At 35.9% G+C, this 17,527-nt stretch overlaps 2 protein-coding genes across 3 annotated transcripts in view; one reads left to right on the forward strand and one right to left on the reverse strand.

The window, feature by feature from the left end:
• The window catches only part of plxna4 (plexin A4), a 376,636-nt gene that overhangs the window by 180,789 nt on the left and 178,320 nt on the right, over window positions 1–17,527 (forward strand). The gene's annotated exons all lie outside the window — the stretch shown is intronic.
• LOC133661599 (protein kinase C and casein kinase substrate in neurons protein 1-like) overlaps window positions 3,017–17,527 on the reverse strand; it is a 54,166-nt gene continuing 39,655 nt past the window's right edge. The window contains exon 4 of one of the 2 annotated variants that reach the window (XM_062064904.1): window positions 3,017–3,750. In XM_062064904.1, coding sequence (XP_061920888.1) covers window positions 3,665–3,750 — 86 coding nt within the window. In that variant the 3' untranslated portion in view covers window positions 3,017–3,664. Of the gene's footprint in view, window positions 3,751–15,654; window positions 16,208–17,527 lie in introns of those variants that run through there. The other variant, XM_062064903.1, reaches the window with a different exon arrangement.

The following is a 17,527-nucleotide window of genomic DNA, read 5'->3' on the forward strand; positions in this document are numbered from 1 at the left end:
CCACCCTTTCTAGATATATAAAGATTTGTATGTACCACATTAATAATATATACATACAATGCAAATGTAAAAAAGGTTGTTGTGAAAAATTTGTTGGAATTTCACAAGAAAAAGTTCACAATTTCAATAGAAAAACTTAGAATTTTGGCAGTATTATAATAAAAGTCGTATTTTTACTCAACGCAAGTCAACATTTTACAAGAAAAACTGAACATGTGTGCAATATTATGATAAAAGTTGGAATTTTACTCAATAACAGTCGCAGTTTTACAAGAAAAGCTTAAAATGTTGTCAGGTTCAGGAAAAGAGTCGTAATTTTAAACGACAAAAGTCACAATTTTACAAGAAAATTTTAAAATGTTGGCAATATTATAATAATCGGAATTTTACCTGGCAAAATTATGACAAAAGTCATAATTTTACTCAAAAAATATCACTATTTTACAAGAACAACAAAAACATTGGCAATCAGTCAGAATTGTATATATGACAAATGGCACCATTTTGCATTAAAAAGTAATAATTGTACAGAAACAGAAAGAATATGAGAAATTGTTCCCAATTGTATTTAAAAAAAAGTCGACACATTGTGAGAAAAAGACTGTTTTTAATGATTTTTTTATTTATTTAAATTTTTCGTTTGTAATTGGTTTTTAAACTTCATTATTTACTTCAAGTTATTACAGTATGTCTCTATATACATATTCCATCCATCCATTTTCTACCGCTTGTCCCGTTTGGGGTCGAGGGGGGGTGCTGGAGCCTATCTCAGCTGCTTTTTATTAATTTTGACCAAAGAGGGCGCATTTCACTTTCTTACACACACTTGTTATTTCATATGTTGACCAGAGGGGGAGCACTTTTAAAACCGACACACAGTCAATTTGAAAAATCCCTCCTTTTTGGGACCACCCTCATTTTGCTAGATTTCACCACCAGGGGTGCAAGTGAGACATTCTCTATTAGATGCGATGGTTTTCCGTATTGGGACCATGATTTATGTCCTAACTTGTTCAGCGCTTCTCATATGGAAGGTACTTTTCCTTGTTGATGTCTCAAGAAGGGTAGAAATACAAGAACACACACACACACACACACACACACACACGCACGTTCTTGTATTTGTTACCTTCTTAAGACCTCCGAAAAATGCCTACGTCTTTAGGACCACCCTTTCTAGATGTATAAAGATTTGTATGTACCACATTAATAATATATACATACTATGCAAATGTAAAAAAGGTTGTTGTGAAAAATTAATTGGAATTTCACAAGAAAAAGTTCACAATTTCACAAGAAAAACTTAGAATTTTGGCAGTATTATAATAAAAGTAGTAATTTTACTCAACGCAAGACAACATTTTACAAGAAAAACTGAACATGTGTGCAATATTATGATAAAAGTTGGAATTTTACTCAATAACAGTCGCAGTTTTACAAGAAAAGCTTAAAATGTTGTCAGGTTCAGGAAAAGAGTCGTAATTTTAAACGACAAAAGTCACAATTTTACAAGAACATTTTAAAATGTTGGCAATATTATAATAATAATCGGAATTTTACCTGGCAAAATTATGACAAAAGTCATAATTTTACTCAAAAAATATCACTATTTTACAAGAACAACAAAAACATTGGCAATCAGTCAGAATTGTATATATGACAAATGGCACCATTTTGCATTAAAAAGTAATAATTGTACAGAAACAGAAAGAATATGAGAAATTGTTCCCAATTTTATTTTAAAAAAAGTCGACACATTGTGAGAAAAAGACTGTTTTTAATGATTTTTTTTTATTTTTTTTAATTTTTCGTTTGTAATTGGTTTTTAAACTTCATTATTTACTTCAAGTTATTACAGTATGTCTCTATATACATATTCCATCCATCCATTTTCTACCGCTTGTCCCGTTCGGGGTCGAGGGGGGGGGGGGGTGCTGGAGCCTATCTCAGCTGCTTTTTATTAATTTTGACCAAAGAGGGCGCATTTCACTTTCTTACACACACTTGTTATTTCATATGTTGACCAGAGGGGGAGCACTTTTAAAACCGACACACAGTCAATTTGAAAAATCCCTCCTTTTTGGGACCACCCTCATTTTGCTAGATTTCACCACCAGGGTGCAAGTGAGACATTCTCTCTTAGATGCAATGGTTTTCCGTATTGGGACCATGATTTATGTCCTAACTTGTTCAGCGCTTCTCATATGGAAGGTACTTTTCCTTGTTGATGTCTCAAGAAGGATAGAAATACAAGAACACACACACACACACACACACACACACGTTCTTGTATTTGTTACCTTCTTAAGACCTCTGAAAAATGCCTACGTCTTTAGGACCACCCTTTCTAGATATATAAAGATTTGTTTGTACCACATTAATAATATATACATACTATGCAAATGTAAAAAAGGTTGTTGTGAAAAATTTGTTGGAATTTCACAAGAAAAATTTCACAATTTCACTAGAAAAACTTAGAATTTTGGCAGTATTATAATAAAAGTCGTATTTTTACTCAACGCAAGTCAACATTTTACAAGAAAAACTGAACATGTGTGCAATATTATGATAAAAGTTGGAATTTTACTCAATAACAGTCGCCATTTTACAAGAAAAGCTTAAAATGTTGTCAGGTTCAGGAAAAGAGTCGTAATTTTAAACGACAAAAGTCACAATTTTACAAGAAAATTTTAAAATGTTGGCAATATTATAATAATCGGAATTTTACCTGGCAAAATTATGACAAAAGTCATAATTTTACTCAAAAAATATCACTATTTTACAAGAACAACAAAAACATTGGCAATCAGTCAGAATTGTATATATGACAAATGGCACCATTTTGCATTAAAAAGTAATAATTGTACAGAAACAGAAAGAATATGAGAAATTGTTCCCAATTTTATTTTTAAAAAAAAGTCGACACATTGTGAGAAAAAGACTGTTTTTAATGATTTTTTTTTTTTTTTAAATTTTTCGTTTGTAATTGGTTTTTAAACTTCATTATTTACTTCAAGTTATTACAGTATGTCTCTATATACATATTCCATCCATCCATTTTCTACCGCTTGTCCCGTTCGGGGTCGAGGGGGGGTGCTGGAGCCTATCTCAGCTGCTTTTTATTCATTTTGGCCAAAGGGGGCACATTTCACTTTCTTACGCACACTTGTTATTTCATATGTTGACCAGAGGGGGAGCACTTTTTAAACCGACACACAGTCAATTTGAAAAATCCCTCCTTTTTGGGAACACCTTCATTTTGCTAGATTTCACCACCAGGGGTGCAAGTGAGACATTCTCTATTAGATGCGATGGTTTTCCATATTGGGACCATGATTTATGTCCTAACTTGCTCACCGGTCCTCATATGGAAGGTACTTTTCCTTGTTGATGTCTCAAGAAGGGTGGAAATACAAGAAGACACACACACACACAGTGTGTGGGCAGGCAATGTTTGTTTTCAATTCAAGGCAGTGTGGTATTGGCTTTAATTTTAAAAAAAAAACACTATTTCCCCGCCATCATGTCTGCCGCAGCATCCATGTCTCACACCTCACGCAATTTAACAGCAAATGCGAGCGCGTAATGCATGCTAATTTAGGCAAATGAGATGCGTGCGCCACATGTACCCAGCGTGGCGTCACGGGCGGCGGCCGTGGCTGCTTTACCTGCAGGAGAAGTGCTGGAGCAGCAGGCCGGGCAGCTGGAAGGAAGGACGGGTGGGTGTGAAAAGAAGATGGCTGATTGAAGCTGGAGAAGGAAATAGGAAGGCTTCATCAGTTTTAATTAGCTGGCTCGGTCAGATTGCTCACAAAACTGCATCTGCTGTGCTATATCACAACAGGCTATACTATACTAGAAAAAAGCAATTTTGGTAGAAGTTGCTAAAAAACTGTAGCCAAACTGAAATGCTAACAGTTAGCATGCTAGCTGCATAGGAAAAAATCTGAAAACAATCAAAATGAGCAAACAAAACTCGCATGCTAATAGTTACCCTGCTAACAGCTGGTAGGTGTTGAAAGAAAACTGACGAAAACCTGCAAAATTAGTTGGGAAAAAAAAAAAGGCTAGCATGTTAGCATGATAATGTTAGCTTGCTCACAGTTAGCATATGTGAAGTAACACATTTTTGACTCTGAGGTGTATTCAGAGCTGCCAAGCCTCACGCTTTGAGCGTGAAAATCACTCAGTTTAAACATTTCTTACGCCACACTTGACACTTCTCACACTTATATTCACCATTCACTACTCTATGTGTTTTTTTATAATAACAAACTTTGGTCCTCGCAGCTTGCTGTAGTTTGAATAACTATGATTAGTTGATCGAGATAACCACACTGCAAAAACTGAAATCTAAATAAGATTAAATGTCTCAAATAAGGGTGATATTTGCTCATTTTCTGTCTGGATAATTCTTCTCACTAAACAGATTTTATGTTAGAGTGTTTTACTTGTTTTAAGGGTTTTGGTCCTAAATTATCTCAGTAAGATATTACAGCTTGTAGCTGAGATTTGATCACCTATATTGAGTAAAACATGCTTGAAATTAGAATATCAACTGATGCAAAGCTGTGTCATTAACACTCACAAGTATAAAACACTTTTTTTTTTAAAGTAAAAATGTCTTACTCCAAGCATGAAAAAAAAAATCATGATGCGGAGCGCATGTCATTATGTCAAGATAATGGCACTAGCATTTACTTAATTTAAGAATATTATTCAACTTATTGAGCAAAAAGGTTTCTTTTTTTTCTACCAAGAAAAGTCCACTTGTTATTAGTGAGAATATACTTATTTTAAGGTATGTTTGGGTTCATTGAGGTTAGCTAATTTTACTTGTTTTGGAAAGTATTGACAAGCCGAATGTTCTTGTTCTATTGGTAGATAATTTTGCTTAGTTAAAACAAAATACCCCTAATTTTTGTATTTTTTTTCTTCTTGTTTTTGAACACTGACTTTTTGCAGTGCAGTTCCAGACCACGCCATCAATCCTCTGTGCCGACATTTAACTAACCAGGGAAGACACCACACCATTTAAACCAATCAGAAACAATGTAAGGCAGGCCTTGATGTTTCTCTTTCACAGACCTGCAAATGTACTAACTATGTATGAATGCTATATACCACACAACAAATCCTGCCTTACAGTAACATTCCACAGCTGTGCTGTAGTACTGCACATATACTGTATTATAGAACGCTGTTCCTCATTGCAGTATTTTGTATGCCACTGCTAAAACCACACCGTATTACTTTATTCTGTACATGTTGTATTCGTATTATTGCAGTATGTGATACCACACTACACAAAGATAAACACGTACTGGATAATACAATACTTTTTGAGCTGCACACGTTCATCCGCTCAGACGTGATTGAGATTCATGTCGACTGTTTGCTGACTCACAGCTTCTTGCTCTTCTTCTCCCTTTTCTGTCTTCTTCTCTCTTTTACTCGGCCAGCAGACACAGTGTGATACACTCAGGTCACATAACGTACATGTAACATACAAATAACATACATGTGACATGCATGCAGTATACATGTAGCGTACATGTAACATGCAGGCGGCATACAGGTAACACACGTAACATACACTTAACATACATGTAACACACATATAGATACATGTAACATACATCTAGCATACTGGACATATACATGTAGAATACATGTAGCATGAATGTAGCATTCATGTAACATATATATAGAATACATGTAACATACATGTATTCTACATATTAAAATCATTACTACATATTAAAATCCAGGAAGTAAACAAAACTTTATATTGAAACACTTTTTTCTTTCGTCTTTTCCTCTTTCCCTTTTCAGTCGGTACATAAGATATTTATGTATCTGCTCAATGTGATTGTTACACATTCTCTGTTTTTCTGCCTATGAGAAAATGGTAACTTGTTATACACAGGAAGTTAAGAAAATTAGCTTATTTTGCAACACCGATTAGTTTCTTAAATCCTTCCGTCTTTCCTTTTTTAATTGGTACATAACATTTTTATATGTCACACATTATATTTTGTCATGCTGTCATGTTGGACAAATGCATCATTCTAATCTATTCTATGTTATAGTTGATAATTTTGTAACATTTTTTTTCTTTCTGCCGTCATTTCCTCTGTCCTTTTATAATGGGGATAAAATATTGTCTATTGTCACTCATTGTCTATTATTTGTTATGCCTATTAAATCATAGCAACTTGTTGAACACAGAAAGTAAACAAACTAGTTTATTTTGTACCACTTCTTTTGTCTTTTTTTTTTCTATCCTTTTTTAATTTGTAAATAAGGTATTTATCTATTATCACACATTCTATGTTAATTGTTTTGTCTGTTGGAACATAGTACCACGTTTAATACAGGAAGTAAACACAACTTTATTTTTTAACAAGTCTTTCTTTCCTTTTTTCATCGGTGCATAATCTATAATCTATTCTTTTCTTCGCCAATTAGAAATCATGCTAGTCAGGAATCGCTGAGCAAAGGAGAAGGTGTAGGACCAAACGAGCTCGGCTTCTTCCTGCTCCTTTTCAGACACGTTGAACTGTGCAAGCGTTACCCTGCCAGTAAAGCGTCGTCCTACGTGCTGCATATCAAACTTGCTGTTATTTATGCGCCACACCTTATGAATATTCACTCGTCTTGTTGTTTTTCCACTTAGCGATGTCCGTATTTCCCTGCCACCCACACAAGGACGCGGAAAAAACAGACACATGCTCGACCAAACACTGACTCCCTCGCACGGCTCATGAATATTCATCCACACCTGTTTCCCGCACAAAGTTTGTAGCCGCTTCCATTGTTGCTGAGACACAAGTTTGGATCGCGGCTCTTCAGTCTTTTGTCCCTTTTTTTTTCATTGGCTGCCTTTATTGACCTCTACATCTGTTACTGCCTCATATATTCCACACTACATACACCACACTATACATCTGCACTGGATAAACTACATATCCACTTCATTTAAAATACATTTATATATATATATATATATATATATATATATATATATATATATATATATATATATATATATATATACGTTAGGTCAGGAAAAAACACAAGAGGCTATATCATCCCTACAAGCCTGTTTCAGGCTTGTAGGGATGATATAGCTTCTTGTGTTTTTTCCTGACCTAACGTATATTCCGCTCTACCCCAGTATTGAGCACTGTTAACGGATAAACCACAGAAACCTCGACTATACATATATATATATATATATATATATATATATATATATATATATATATATATATATATATATATATATATATATATATATATATATATATATATATATATATACACTACCGTTCAAAAGTTTGGGGTCACCCAAACAATTTTGTGGAATAGCCTTCATTTCTAAGAACAAGAATAGACAGTCGGGTTTCAGATGAAAGTTCTCTTTTTCTAGCCATTTTGAGCGTTTAATTGACCCCACATTTGTGATGCTCCAGAAACTCAATCTGCTCAAAGGAAGGTCAGTTTTGTAGCTTCTGTAACGAGCTAAACTGTTTTCAGATGTGTGAACATGATTGCACAAGGGTTTTCTAAACATCAATTAGCCTTCTGAGCCAATGAGCAAACACATTGTACCATTACAACACTGGAGTGATAATTGCTGGAAATGGAAATACACCTATGTATATATTGCACCAAAAACCAGATTGAGCAGATTGAGTTTCTGGAGCATCACATTTGTGGGATCAATTAAATGCTCAAAATGGCCAGAAAAAGAGAACTTTTATCTGAAACTCGACAGTCTATTATTGTTCTTAGAAATGAAGGCTATTCCACAAAATTGTTTTGGTGACCCCAAACTTTTGAACGGTAGTGTATATATATATATATATATATATATATATATATATATATATATATATATATATATATATATATATATATATATATATATATATATATATATATATATATATATATATATATATATATATATGTGTCTTAATTAGATTATCCAAAAAAATAGTGCTCGATACCGTGGTAGAGCGTAATATGTATGTGTGGGAAAAAATCACAAGACTATTTCATCTCTACAGGCCTGTTTCATGAGGGTTTCCTCAATCATCAGGAGATTTTGATGATTGAGGAAACCCTCATGAAACAGGCCTGTAGAGATGAAATAGTATTGTGATTTTTTCCCACACATACATATATATATATATATATATATATATATATATATATATATATATATATATATATATATATATATATATATATATATATATATATATATATATATATATATATATATATATATATTAAGAAACTCTTTAAACTCCAAGTGTGTGCAAAGTGCAAGGAAGAAGAATAATGGTAAATGTCCTTACATTACACTGATTTGAAATGTGAGTGAACATATGTGGAAGTAATTGATATGAAGTGAAAAAGGGGTAGGCGTAAATAAGTGTTTCTTCTTCTCACTCCTTGTTGGGCATGTTGTAAAGAAAATGTAAAAATGTGATGCATCAATTTGAAACTGTATATATGTTCAAATAAACCACACCAATCAATCAATCAAAACTAGATATGTTATACTAGATACACTTCACTACAGCTGCATTAGATAAACTACATCTACAATATATCTATACTACAAAACCCAAAACCAGTGAAGTTGGCATGTTGTGTAAATGGTAAATAAAAACAGAATACATCCATCCATCCATTTTCTACCGCTTATTCCCTTTTTTGGGGTCGCGGGGGGCGCTGGAGCCTATCTCAGCTACAATCGGGCGGAAGGCGGGGTACACCCTGGACAAGTCGCCACCTCATCGCAGGGCCAACACAGATAGACAGACAACATTCACACTCACATTCACACACTAGGGCCAATTTTAGTGTTGCCAATCAACCTATCCCCAGGTGCATGTCTTTGGAGGTGGGAGGAAGCCGGAGTACCCGGAGGGAACCCACGCAGTCACGGGGAGAACATGCAAACTCCACACAGAAAGATCCCGAGCCCGGGATTGAACTCAAGACTACTCAGGACCTTCGTATTGTGAGGCAGATGCACTAACCCCTCTGCCACCGTGCTGCCCAAACAGAATACAATGATTTGCAAATCCTTTTCAACTTATATTCAATTGAATAGACTGCAAAGACAAGATATTTAATGTTCAAAGTGAGAGAAACGTAATTTTTCCCCCAAATAATCATTAACTTATAATTTAATGGCAGCAAAACTTGGCACAGGGGCATTTTTACCACTGTCTCAAATGGCCTTTCCTTTTAACAACACTCAGTAAACGTTTGGGAACTGAGGAGACCAATTTTCGGAATTCTTTCCCATTCTTGCTTAATGTGCAGTTGTTCAACAGTCTGGGGGTCTCCTTTGTGGTATTTTAGGCTTCATAATGCGCCACACATTTTCAATGGGAGACAGGTCTGGACTACAGGCAGGCCAGTATAGTACCCGCACCCTTTTACTATGAAGCCACATGGCTTGGCATTGTCTTGCTGACATAAGCAGGGGCGTCCATGAAAAAGACATTGCTTGGATGGCAACATATGTTGCTCCACAACCTGCATGTATCTTTCAGCATTAATGGTGCTTTCACAGATGTGTAACTTACCAATGCCTTGGGCACTAATACACCCCCCAATACACTAGATAGACTACATCTGCACGACACCTATACTAGTTAAACTACATCTGCACTACACCTATACTAGATAAACTACATCTAGTCTACATCTATTCTAGATAAATGAAATATGCACTTTAAATATACTAGATAAACACAGCAATTGTATGAGTCACAATTAGAGATGTCCGATAAATGCTTTAAAATATAATATCGGAAATTATCGGTATCGGTTTCAAAAAGTAAAATGTATGACTTTTTAATGTGCCGCTGTACGTAGTGGTACACGGACGTAGGGAGAAGTACAGAGCGCCACTAAACCTTAAAGGCACTGCCTTTGCGTGCCGGCCCAATCACATAATATCTACGGCTTTTCACACACACAAGTGAATGCAAAGCATTCTTGGTCAACAGCCATACAGGTCACACTGAGGGTGTCCGTATAAACAACTACTGTTACAAATATGCGCCACACTGTGAACCCACACCAAACAAGAATGACAAACACGTTTCGGGAGAACATCTGCACCGTAACACAACATAAACACAACAGAACCAATACCCAGAACCCCTTGCAGCACTAACTCTTCCGGGACGCTACAATATACACCCTCCGCTACCCCCTACCCCTGAAAACCCGCCCTCCCAACCCCGCCCACCTCAACCTCCTCATGCTCTCTCAGGGAGAGCATGTCCCAGATTCCATGCTGCTGTTTTGAGGCATATTTTAAAAAATGATGCACTTTGTGACTTCAATAATAAATATGACAGTGCCATGTTGGCATTTTTTTCCATAACTTGAGTTGATTTATTTTGGAAAACCTTGTTACATTGTTTAATGCATCCAGCGGGGCATCACAACAAAATTAGGCATAATAATGTGTTAATTCCACGACTGTATATATCGGTATCGGTTGATATCGGAATCGGTATCTAAGAGTTGGACAATATCGGAATATCGTGTATCGGCAAAAAAGCCATTATCGGACATCTCTAGTCACAATATTTTTTGTTAAAGTGACTCACACATTGAGAGACACGGTATCACTGCTAGTGTTTTTATAATGTGTCCGTATCGCTTCGGTATCCGACGCCTTAAGAGATGTGCTGGACAATGAGTTGATGCCTGGACTCAACTCTCAATCAGTCGGGATTTGTTCATGCTAGGCTGGACACGCATTACACCCACACAACAATCATCAAAATAAAAACTAGTGTTGTCCCAATACCAATATTTTGGTACCAATACCGGCACCAAAATTATTTAGATACTTTTCTGTACTTTTCGATACTTTTCTAAATAAAATTGACCACAAAAAATTTGGGGGGGGTGAGGACCGGTACTTTTTAGAGGCGGTATAGTACTGAATATGATTCATTAGTATCGCGGTACTATACTAATACTGGTATCCCGTAAAACCCTAATAAAAACACATTCATATCAATTTGTGAAGTAAAATTACGTATTTTTTTAATTTACTTTTTTTTTTGGACCTAGAAGGCAACCGGTGCATAAAAGCAGTGTATATTAATGCAAGTATGTATGTTTCTTTCTCAGTAAGAGTTCACTTCCCTGAACACTAAAGGTGTTGGCACGGGCAGCTGTAGGAAATGCTTAGAATAAGAGGAAGAGAGCTGCCTCATGCAAGTGAGGGATTCAGTCATGCTGAGCAGGAACAATGCGTGTTAGCACAGCGACACTCTGCCAGGAAACGTGAGAAAAGACGAGCACAGATGCGGTGATCTGTTAATGACCCGGAACGCCGTAAAACACGATTAGACTCTTAGGTGCCCTGCAGCTTGGCCACTAGAGGGCAATATCCTGAACAGCAGCAGGTAGAATTGCACCAATTTGCCATCTTTCGGTTACCTCCCTTGTGTGTGTGTGTGCGTGAGTGTGCGTGTGTGTGTGTGTGTGTGTGTGTTTTCCAAGAACGGCAAGATAAAAGCCGTGCGGCGTGTTTTTGAAGTGCGTCTCTCAGCAGCCTCACGCCAGTTAAGAGGCAACGGAGATCTCACTCCGGAGCCTCTGCAGTAAAGCAGCCGACTGCCTGCTAAACAGCATTTATTGTTTGACAGATGCTAGTTTAGACGTACAAAGAACGTCCCAACATCATAATCATCCAGAGGACCACCATCATCGTCGTCATCCCCCGCCGAGGTGTGTCTCAATTTGAAACTCCTCCATGATCTCATAGCAAGCTGGCAGCAGTGATGTCACGTTCTAGTGAACGTCACCATGTTGTCATTATTGCATCATCACCTTAGCTTTACTCCACAGTGCCGGACCCCTAGATGTACATATATATATATATATATATATATATATATATATATATATATATATATATATATATATATATATATATATATATATATATATATATATATATATATATATATATATATATATATATATATATATATATATATATATATATATGTATATATATATGTATCCTCTGGTTTCTTGTTTTTCATAATACTTAACTTTATTTGTGTATGTGTGTATATATATTTCTTTTTTTCCTCTTTAATTATTGATTGGGTGTTGTTGATAAATGGCTTTCACTTTGCATGGTAGAGTTTTAACTTGCACTTACAGATGTAGCGACCAACTGTAGTTACTGACAGTGGTTTTCTGAAGTGTTCCTGAGCCCATGCGGTGATATCCTTTACACACTGATATCGCCTTTTGATGCAGTACCACCTGAGGGATCGAAGATCCGTAATATCATCGCGTACGTGCAGTGATTTCTCCAGATTCTCTGACCTTTTGATGATATTACGGACCGTAGATGGTGAAATCCTGAAATTCCTTGCAATAGCTCGTTGAGAAATGTTGTTCTTAAACTGTTCAACAATTTGCTCATGCATTTGTTGACAAAGTGGTGACTTTCTTCCCATCCTTGTTTGTGAATGACTGAGCATTTCATGGAAGCTGCTTTTATACGCAATCATGGCACCCACCTGTTCCCCGTTAGCCTGTTCACCTGTGGGATGTTCCAAATAAGTGTTTGATGAGCATTCCTCAACTTTCTCAGTCTTTTTTGCCACTGGTGCCAGCTTTTTTTAAACAAGTTGCAGGCATCAAATTCCAAATGAGCTAATATTTGCAAAAAATAACAAAGTTTTCCAGTTCCAATGTTAAGTATCTTGTCTTTGCAGTCTATTCAATTGAATATAGGTTGAAAAGGATTTGCAAATCATTGTATTCTGTTTTTATTTACAATTTACACAACGTGCCAACTTCACTGGTTTTGGGGTTTGTGTTAACACTGAATTAGTTATCTTACTCTTGATTCTAATCATGTTCAATATTTACCCCTAACCTAGTTGCAGTTTACAACCTTGTCAAATGATATAAACCCAGTGTTCATCACAAATATTATTATTTACTTAACACATAAACCAGGCTTAGGTCAGGCTGATTAGGAAAAAAAGTACTAACCAAATATACTGCATAAGAAAGGCACTCATGAATAGCTGACAAAAAATGCATTTACCAACAAATATGTTGTGTTAGAATAAATAAACAAAATTAATAATGTATGTTTTTTAACTAAAATGGCAAACGAAAGTACAGCTTCACCACTTTAGTCTTAATTTTTGGTCTTAGGAAACATCTCTATGACTTTCACTCACTTCCTCTATATGTGACCAGACCACTCTGCAGTTTTAATGATCTTCTAGGAAAAAGCAAAAGTACTTTCTGTATGTGACTGAAATGTCTGCTGTTTTTAAGGACCTCTTGCGAAAATGGTACTCCAAAATTGTCTGCGTGCCCGGAGCGTGCAGCTGTTGTTAATGATAAAACTAAAACATTGTCTATATGTGACTATAGCATTCTGCTGTTTTAATGATCTACTGCAGTGATTCTCAAACTGCGGTACGTGTACCACTAGTGGTACGCAGAAGAATCACTTGACTAAAGTATAATGTTGTATTTTCCTGTATTCAAACACGGCGTGACTGTTCAAACTGTGTTTAATGTTACAGTGGCCGACAATATTAAATGTACTTGTTGAATAAAACCTCTGCTTTTGTTTTTAATGAATACTTAGGCCTACTGTTTTATTTTAATGCCTGTCATTATGGTAGTACTTGGAGAGCCAAAAAGTTTTCTGAGGTGGTACTTGGTGACAAAGGTATAACAACCATAATCTACGGCAAAGACAAAAAATATTGTTTAGATTTGATTGTAGCTTTCTGCTGTTTTTTAACAATCTACTGAAAAAACACTAACCAGTCACCTGTAACATTGCTCTGCTGTTTTACTGATCTAGACCAGGGGTCATTTTAGATGACGGCCACATCACAATTATGGCTGCCCTTAGAGGGCCACGTGTGACAGTGAATAAATATGATCATGGTAAATGGGTTATACTTGTATAGCGCTTTTCTACCTTCAAGGTACTCAAAGCGCTTCGACACTATTTCCACATTCACCCACTCACACACACATTCACAAACACATTGTCACACACATTCACACACACATTCACACACACATTCACACACTGATGGCGGGAGCTGCCATGCAAGGCCCTGACCACGACCCATCAGGAGCAAGGGTGAAGTGTTGAGTTGAGTTGAGTTGAGTTTGAGTTTATTTCGAACACGCAAGCATACAACATGATACATCGCAATTTCCAGTTTCTCTTTTCAACATGTTCGAAAAGGAGTAGGAAGAAGCAGAGCTTATTTAATCCTACCCCTTTTCTTTTACATAACAGTTGCTAAAACTTTTGTTCACTTCCTGTTCTCAATTTATCCACAATATACTCCATAAGTAATCACAATAAAAATGAATAAATAAATCCTAATTGGGGAAGTAAGTTACATTTCATATGATGAGATGAGTAAGATTATTTTGAGAGTGAAAGAATGGATGCATTAAATAAATTCAGAATGTTTACCATGGTTCTTCTTCTTTGTACTTTGTAAACACTTTAAGTTTGAAGAGTTTCTTGAAGTGGATCATATTAGTACATTGTTTGATTGCTTTGCTTAATCCATTCCATAATTTAATTCCACATACTGATATACTGAAGGTCTTAAGTGTTGTACGTGCATACAAATGTTTTAAATTACATTTCTCTCTAAGATTATATTTCTCCTATTTTTTTGAGAAGAATGGTTGTATATTCTTGGGTAGCAGGTTATAGTTTGCTTTGTTTATAATTTTAGCTGTTTGCAAATTCAATATGTCGTGGAATTTCAGTATCTTTGATTCAATAAATAAAGGATTTGTATGTTCTCTATATCCAACATTATGTATTATTCTAACTGATCTTTTTTGTAACACCGTTAATGAATGAAGTGTACTTTTGTAATTATTTCCCCATATTTCTACACAATAACTCAGATATGGTAACACTAGCGAGCAGTAGAGAATATGAAGTGATTTTTGGTCTCGAACATGTTTTGCTTTATTCATTATTGACGTGTTTCTTGCTACTTTATGTTGTATATTTTGTACGTGAGATTTCCAGTTCAATTTATCATCAATCATTATACCTAGAAATTTGGTTTCATTTACTCTTTCAATTACTTTTCCGTCTATTTGTATTTGTGTTTGACTTTCTCTTCTACTATTACCAAATAGCATTATTTTAGTTTCACTGAGATTCAACGATAGTCTGTTTTTGTCAAACCATCTTTTTAATTTGTTAATTTCTTCTGTTATTATTTGTATTATCTTCTGTGTGTTCTCTCCTGAACAAGACATATGTGTCTTGCTCAAGGACACAACGGACGTGACTTGCAGGCACAAGACATGAAAACAACGTTGAGAACTTGTTGAATAGAATAGAATAGAATGGAAATTACATTATTCATCCCTGGGGGAAATTCAGCACCACAGTTCGCTCACAGTAGACAATAAACACTTAGGTATTTTTTTACTTGTGAATAATATAAATACAGTCTATTATACATTTAAGTACAGTCAAAAAGGAACATATGCATTATACAGTCTGATGGCTGTCTGTAGGAAGGACTTCCTGTGTCGTTCCGTGTTGCAAAAACATAAATGCTTTCTATATATTTGTGTTTTTCTTGATCTACAGCAACGACAGCAGTCCTGTTTACATTAACGTGTGACATTAATGTCTTTGGGATTGCTTAATATCCTCAGTTCGTCTGCAGGATATTTACCACAGGAAGTAAAGTAAAACATTCAGATGTGATCATTTGTACTGATCCGTCAAACCCGCCAACAAATCCTCCATAATCTCCACTAACACCTTTGAAATGATCCTTCCTCGCCTCCTTGGCGACTTGTTGTGCAATAGCGTGCAGTAAAGACAACATGTAAACACAGAAGACATGAAGAGAATAGCAAAACAGGGGAATATCCTAAGAAGCGACTCCAAAACATTGAACAAATGAAAGTAAAAGAATGGCAGAAGAGAACAGAAACGAGGCGAGTGCCGAGCCTCCAGTGGCCATGACAGTCCAGCGGATGATTTATGGCCAGCATTGTCTCGCTGTGTAATTGGTCTCTGGCTCGCTCCTCAGTGTGGGAATGGAAGAAGAAGCCGAAGGTGTCAGAGGACGGACTCGACCCAAAATGTCTTGGAGGAAGAGGGGAGAGTATTATGGGAGAAGAGCAGAGCTAAAAATAACTTTATACAAATCCTTTCTCAAGCCCTTTTCATCCACAACAAGGATGGTGCGTTCAAGGACCCACTGCAAAAACCCTAGCCAAATACAGAAGCATCGTTCCTCGGTTTTTGTTAGCCTTGCACAAAAACTTTTTTTCTCCCATAAGATATAATGCAATTATTCCGTTCCACACACCAAGTAATATGAACTCAAAACACATTTTTTGTGTGAAATACATTTAAATGATGAATAAAATGAACACATTTAACGTCAACCTCACCTTTATTGAAGACTGTTGTTTTTCGTCGACTTACCTAGTTTACCTAATCTTATCTTATTCAGCAAAGAGGATGTCACCTTCATACTGCGAGTTATTTCTTGAATTCAATAGTGCTTCTCGCCTTCTTTATCAAATTGCTGGCACTTGCAACTCTGTGTGGCCCCGTGGTGGCTGATTTTGCAGTCGCACTCATTAAAAAAAAAAAAAAGAACAGAGATCTGAAAGCCTAGAATTCTAGAATAGAATAGAATGTATTTTATTGCCACTACACGCGTGTACAGTGAGATTAAAAACATCTCGTATGGCAGTGTGGGTTATTGCACGTTCAGTAATAAATATTGCATAGATTAAGTGGTTTTACAGCAATGATGAGTGGATATTGAACAATGAGAGGTACTTCAGATAGATATTGCACAGTAATCAAAGTGAAAAATGCACTGAGTTACGCAGTGCGTTTGAACACCTCGCCATGTAAACGGCACATGGACACCGCAGAAAACACAATGCTTTGACACAAAGAAAGAAGACACACAGAGTCGTTCATCGTTATGTGTGCATTTGATGAACAAATAATCGCCACACACGAATAATAAAGATGATTAAAGGACTACCCGCCCATAATTTGTCTATAGCTTCCTAACTAAGAACCACTACCACCAATTAGGCATGGAACAATTTGTTGTCCAGATCATTTATTTTTTCTTTCTGTTACTAATTATTTTGGAGCATTTCAACGTAGAGAGTCACGGAATCAACCAAAAACAACATAATCTACTATTAAATGCGGTGAGTCACAGAAATTGACATCATGTTAGTGAAATGCTGTCATCGTGAGGAAAACAAATATTTGTATACTCAACTTCCAATTACAAGCTCTGAATATGCGCTCTTACTGCCATCTAGTGTCCACTTTTATATTTGTGTGGTATAAAACAAGTAAAACATCAATACGGTATTTATTTTTCTAAATTTGGTTGAAATTTAAGGTTACGGGGAACACTGAAAATGT

This window comes from Entelurus aequoreus, linkage group LG12 (assembly GCF_033978785.1).
Source record: "Entelurus aequoreus isolate RoL-2023_Sb linkage group LG12, RoL_Eaeq_v1.1, whole genome shotgun sequence".
NCBI lineage: Eukaryota > Metazoa > Chordata > Actinopteri > Syngnathiformes > Syngnathidae > Entelurus > Entelurus aequoreus.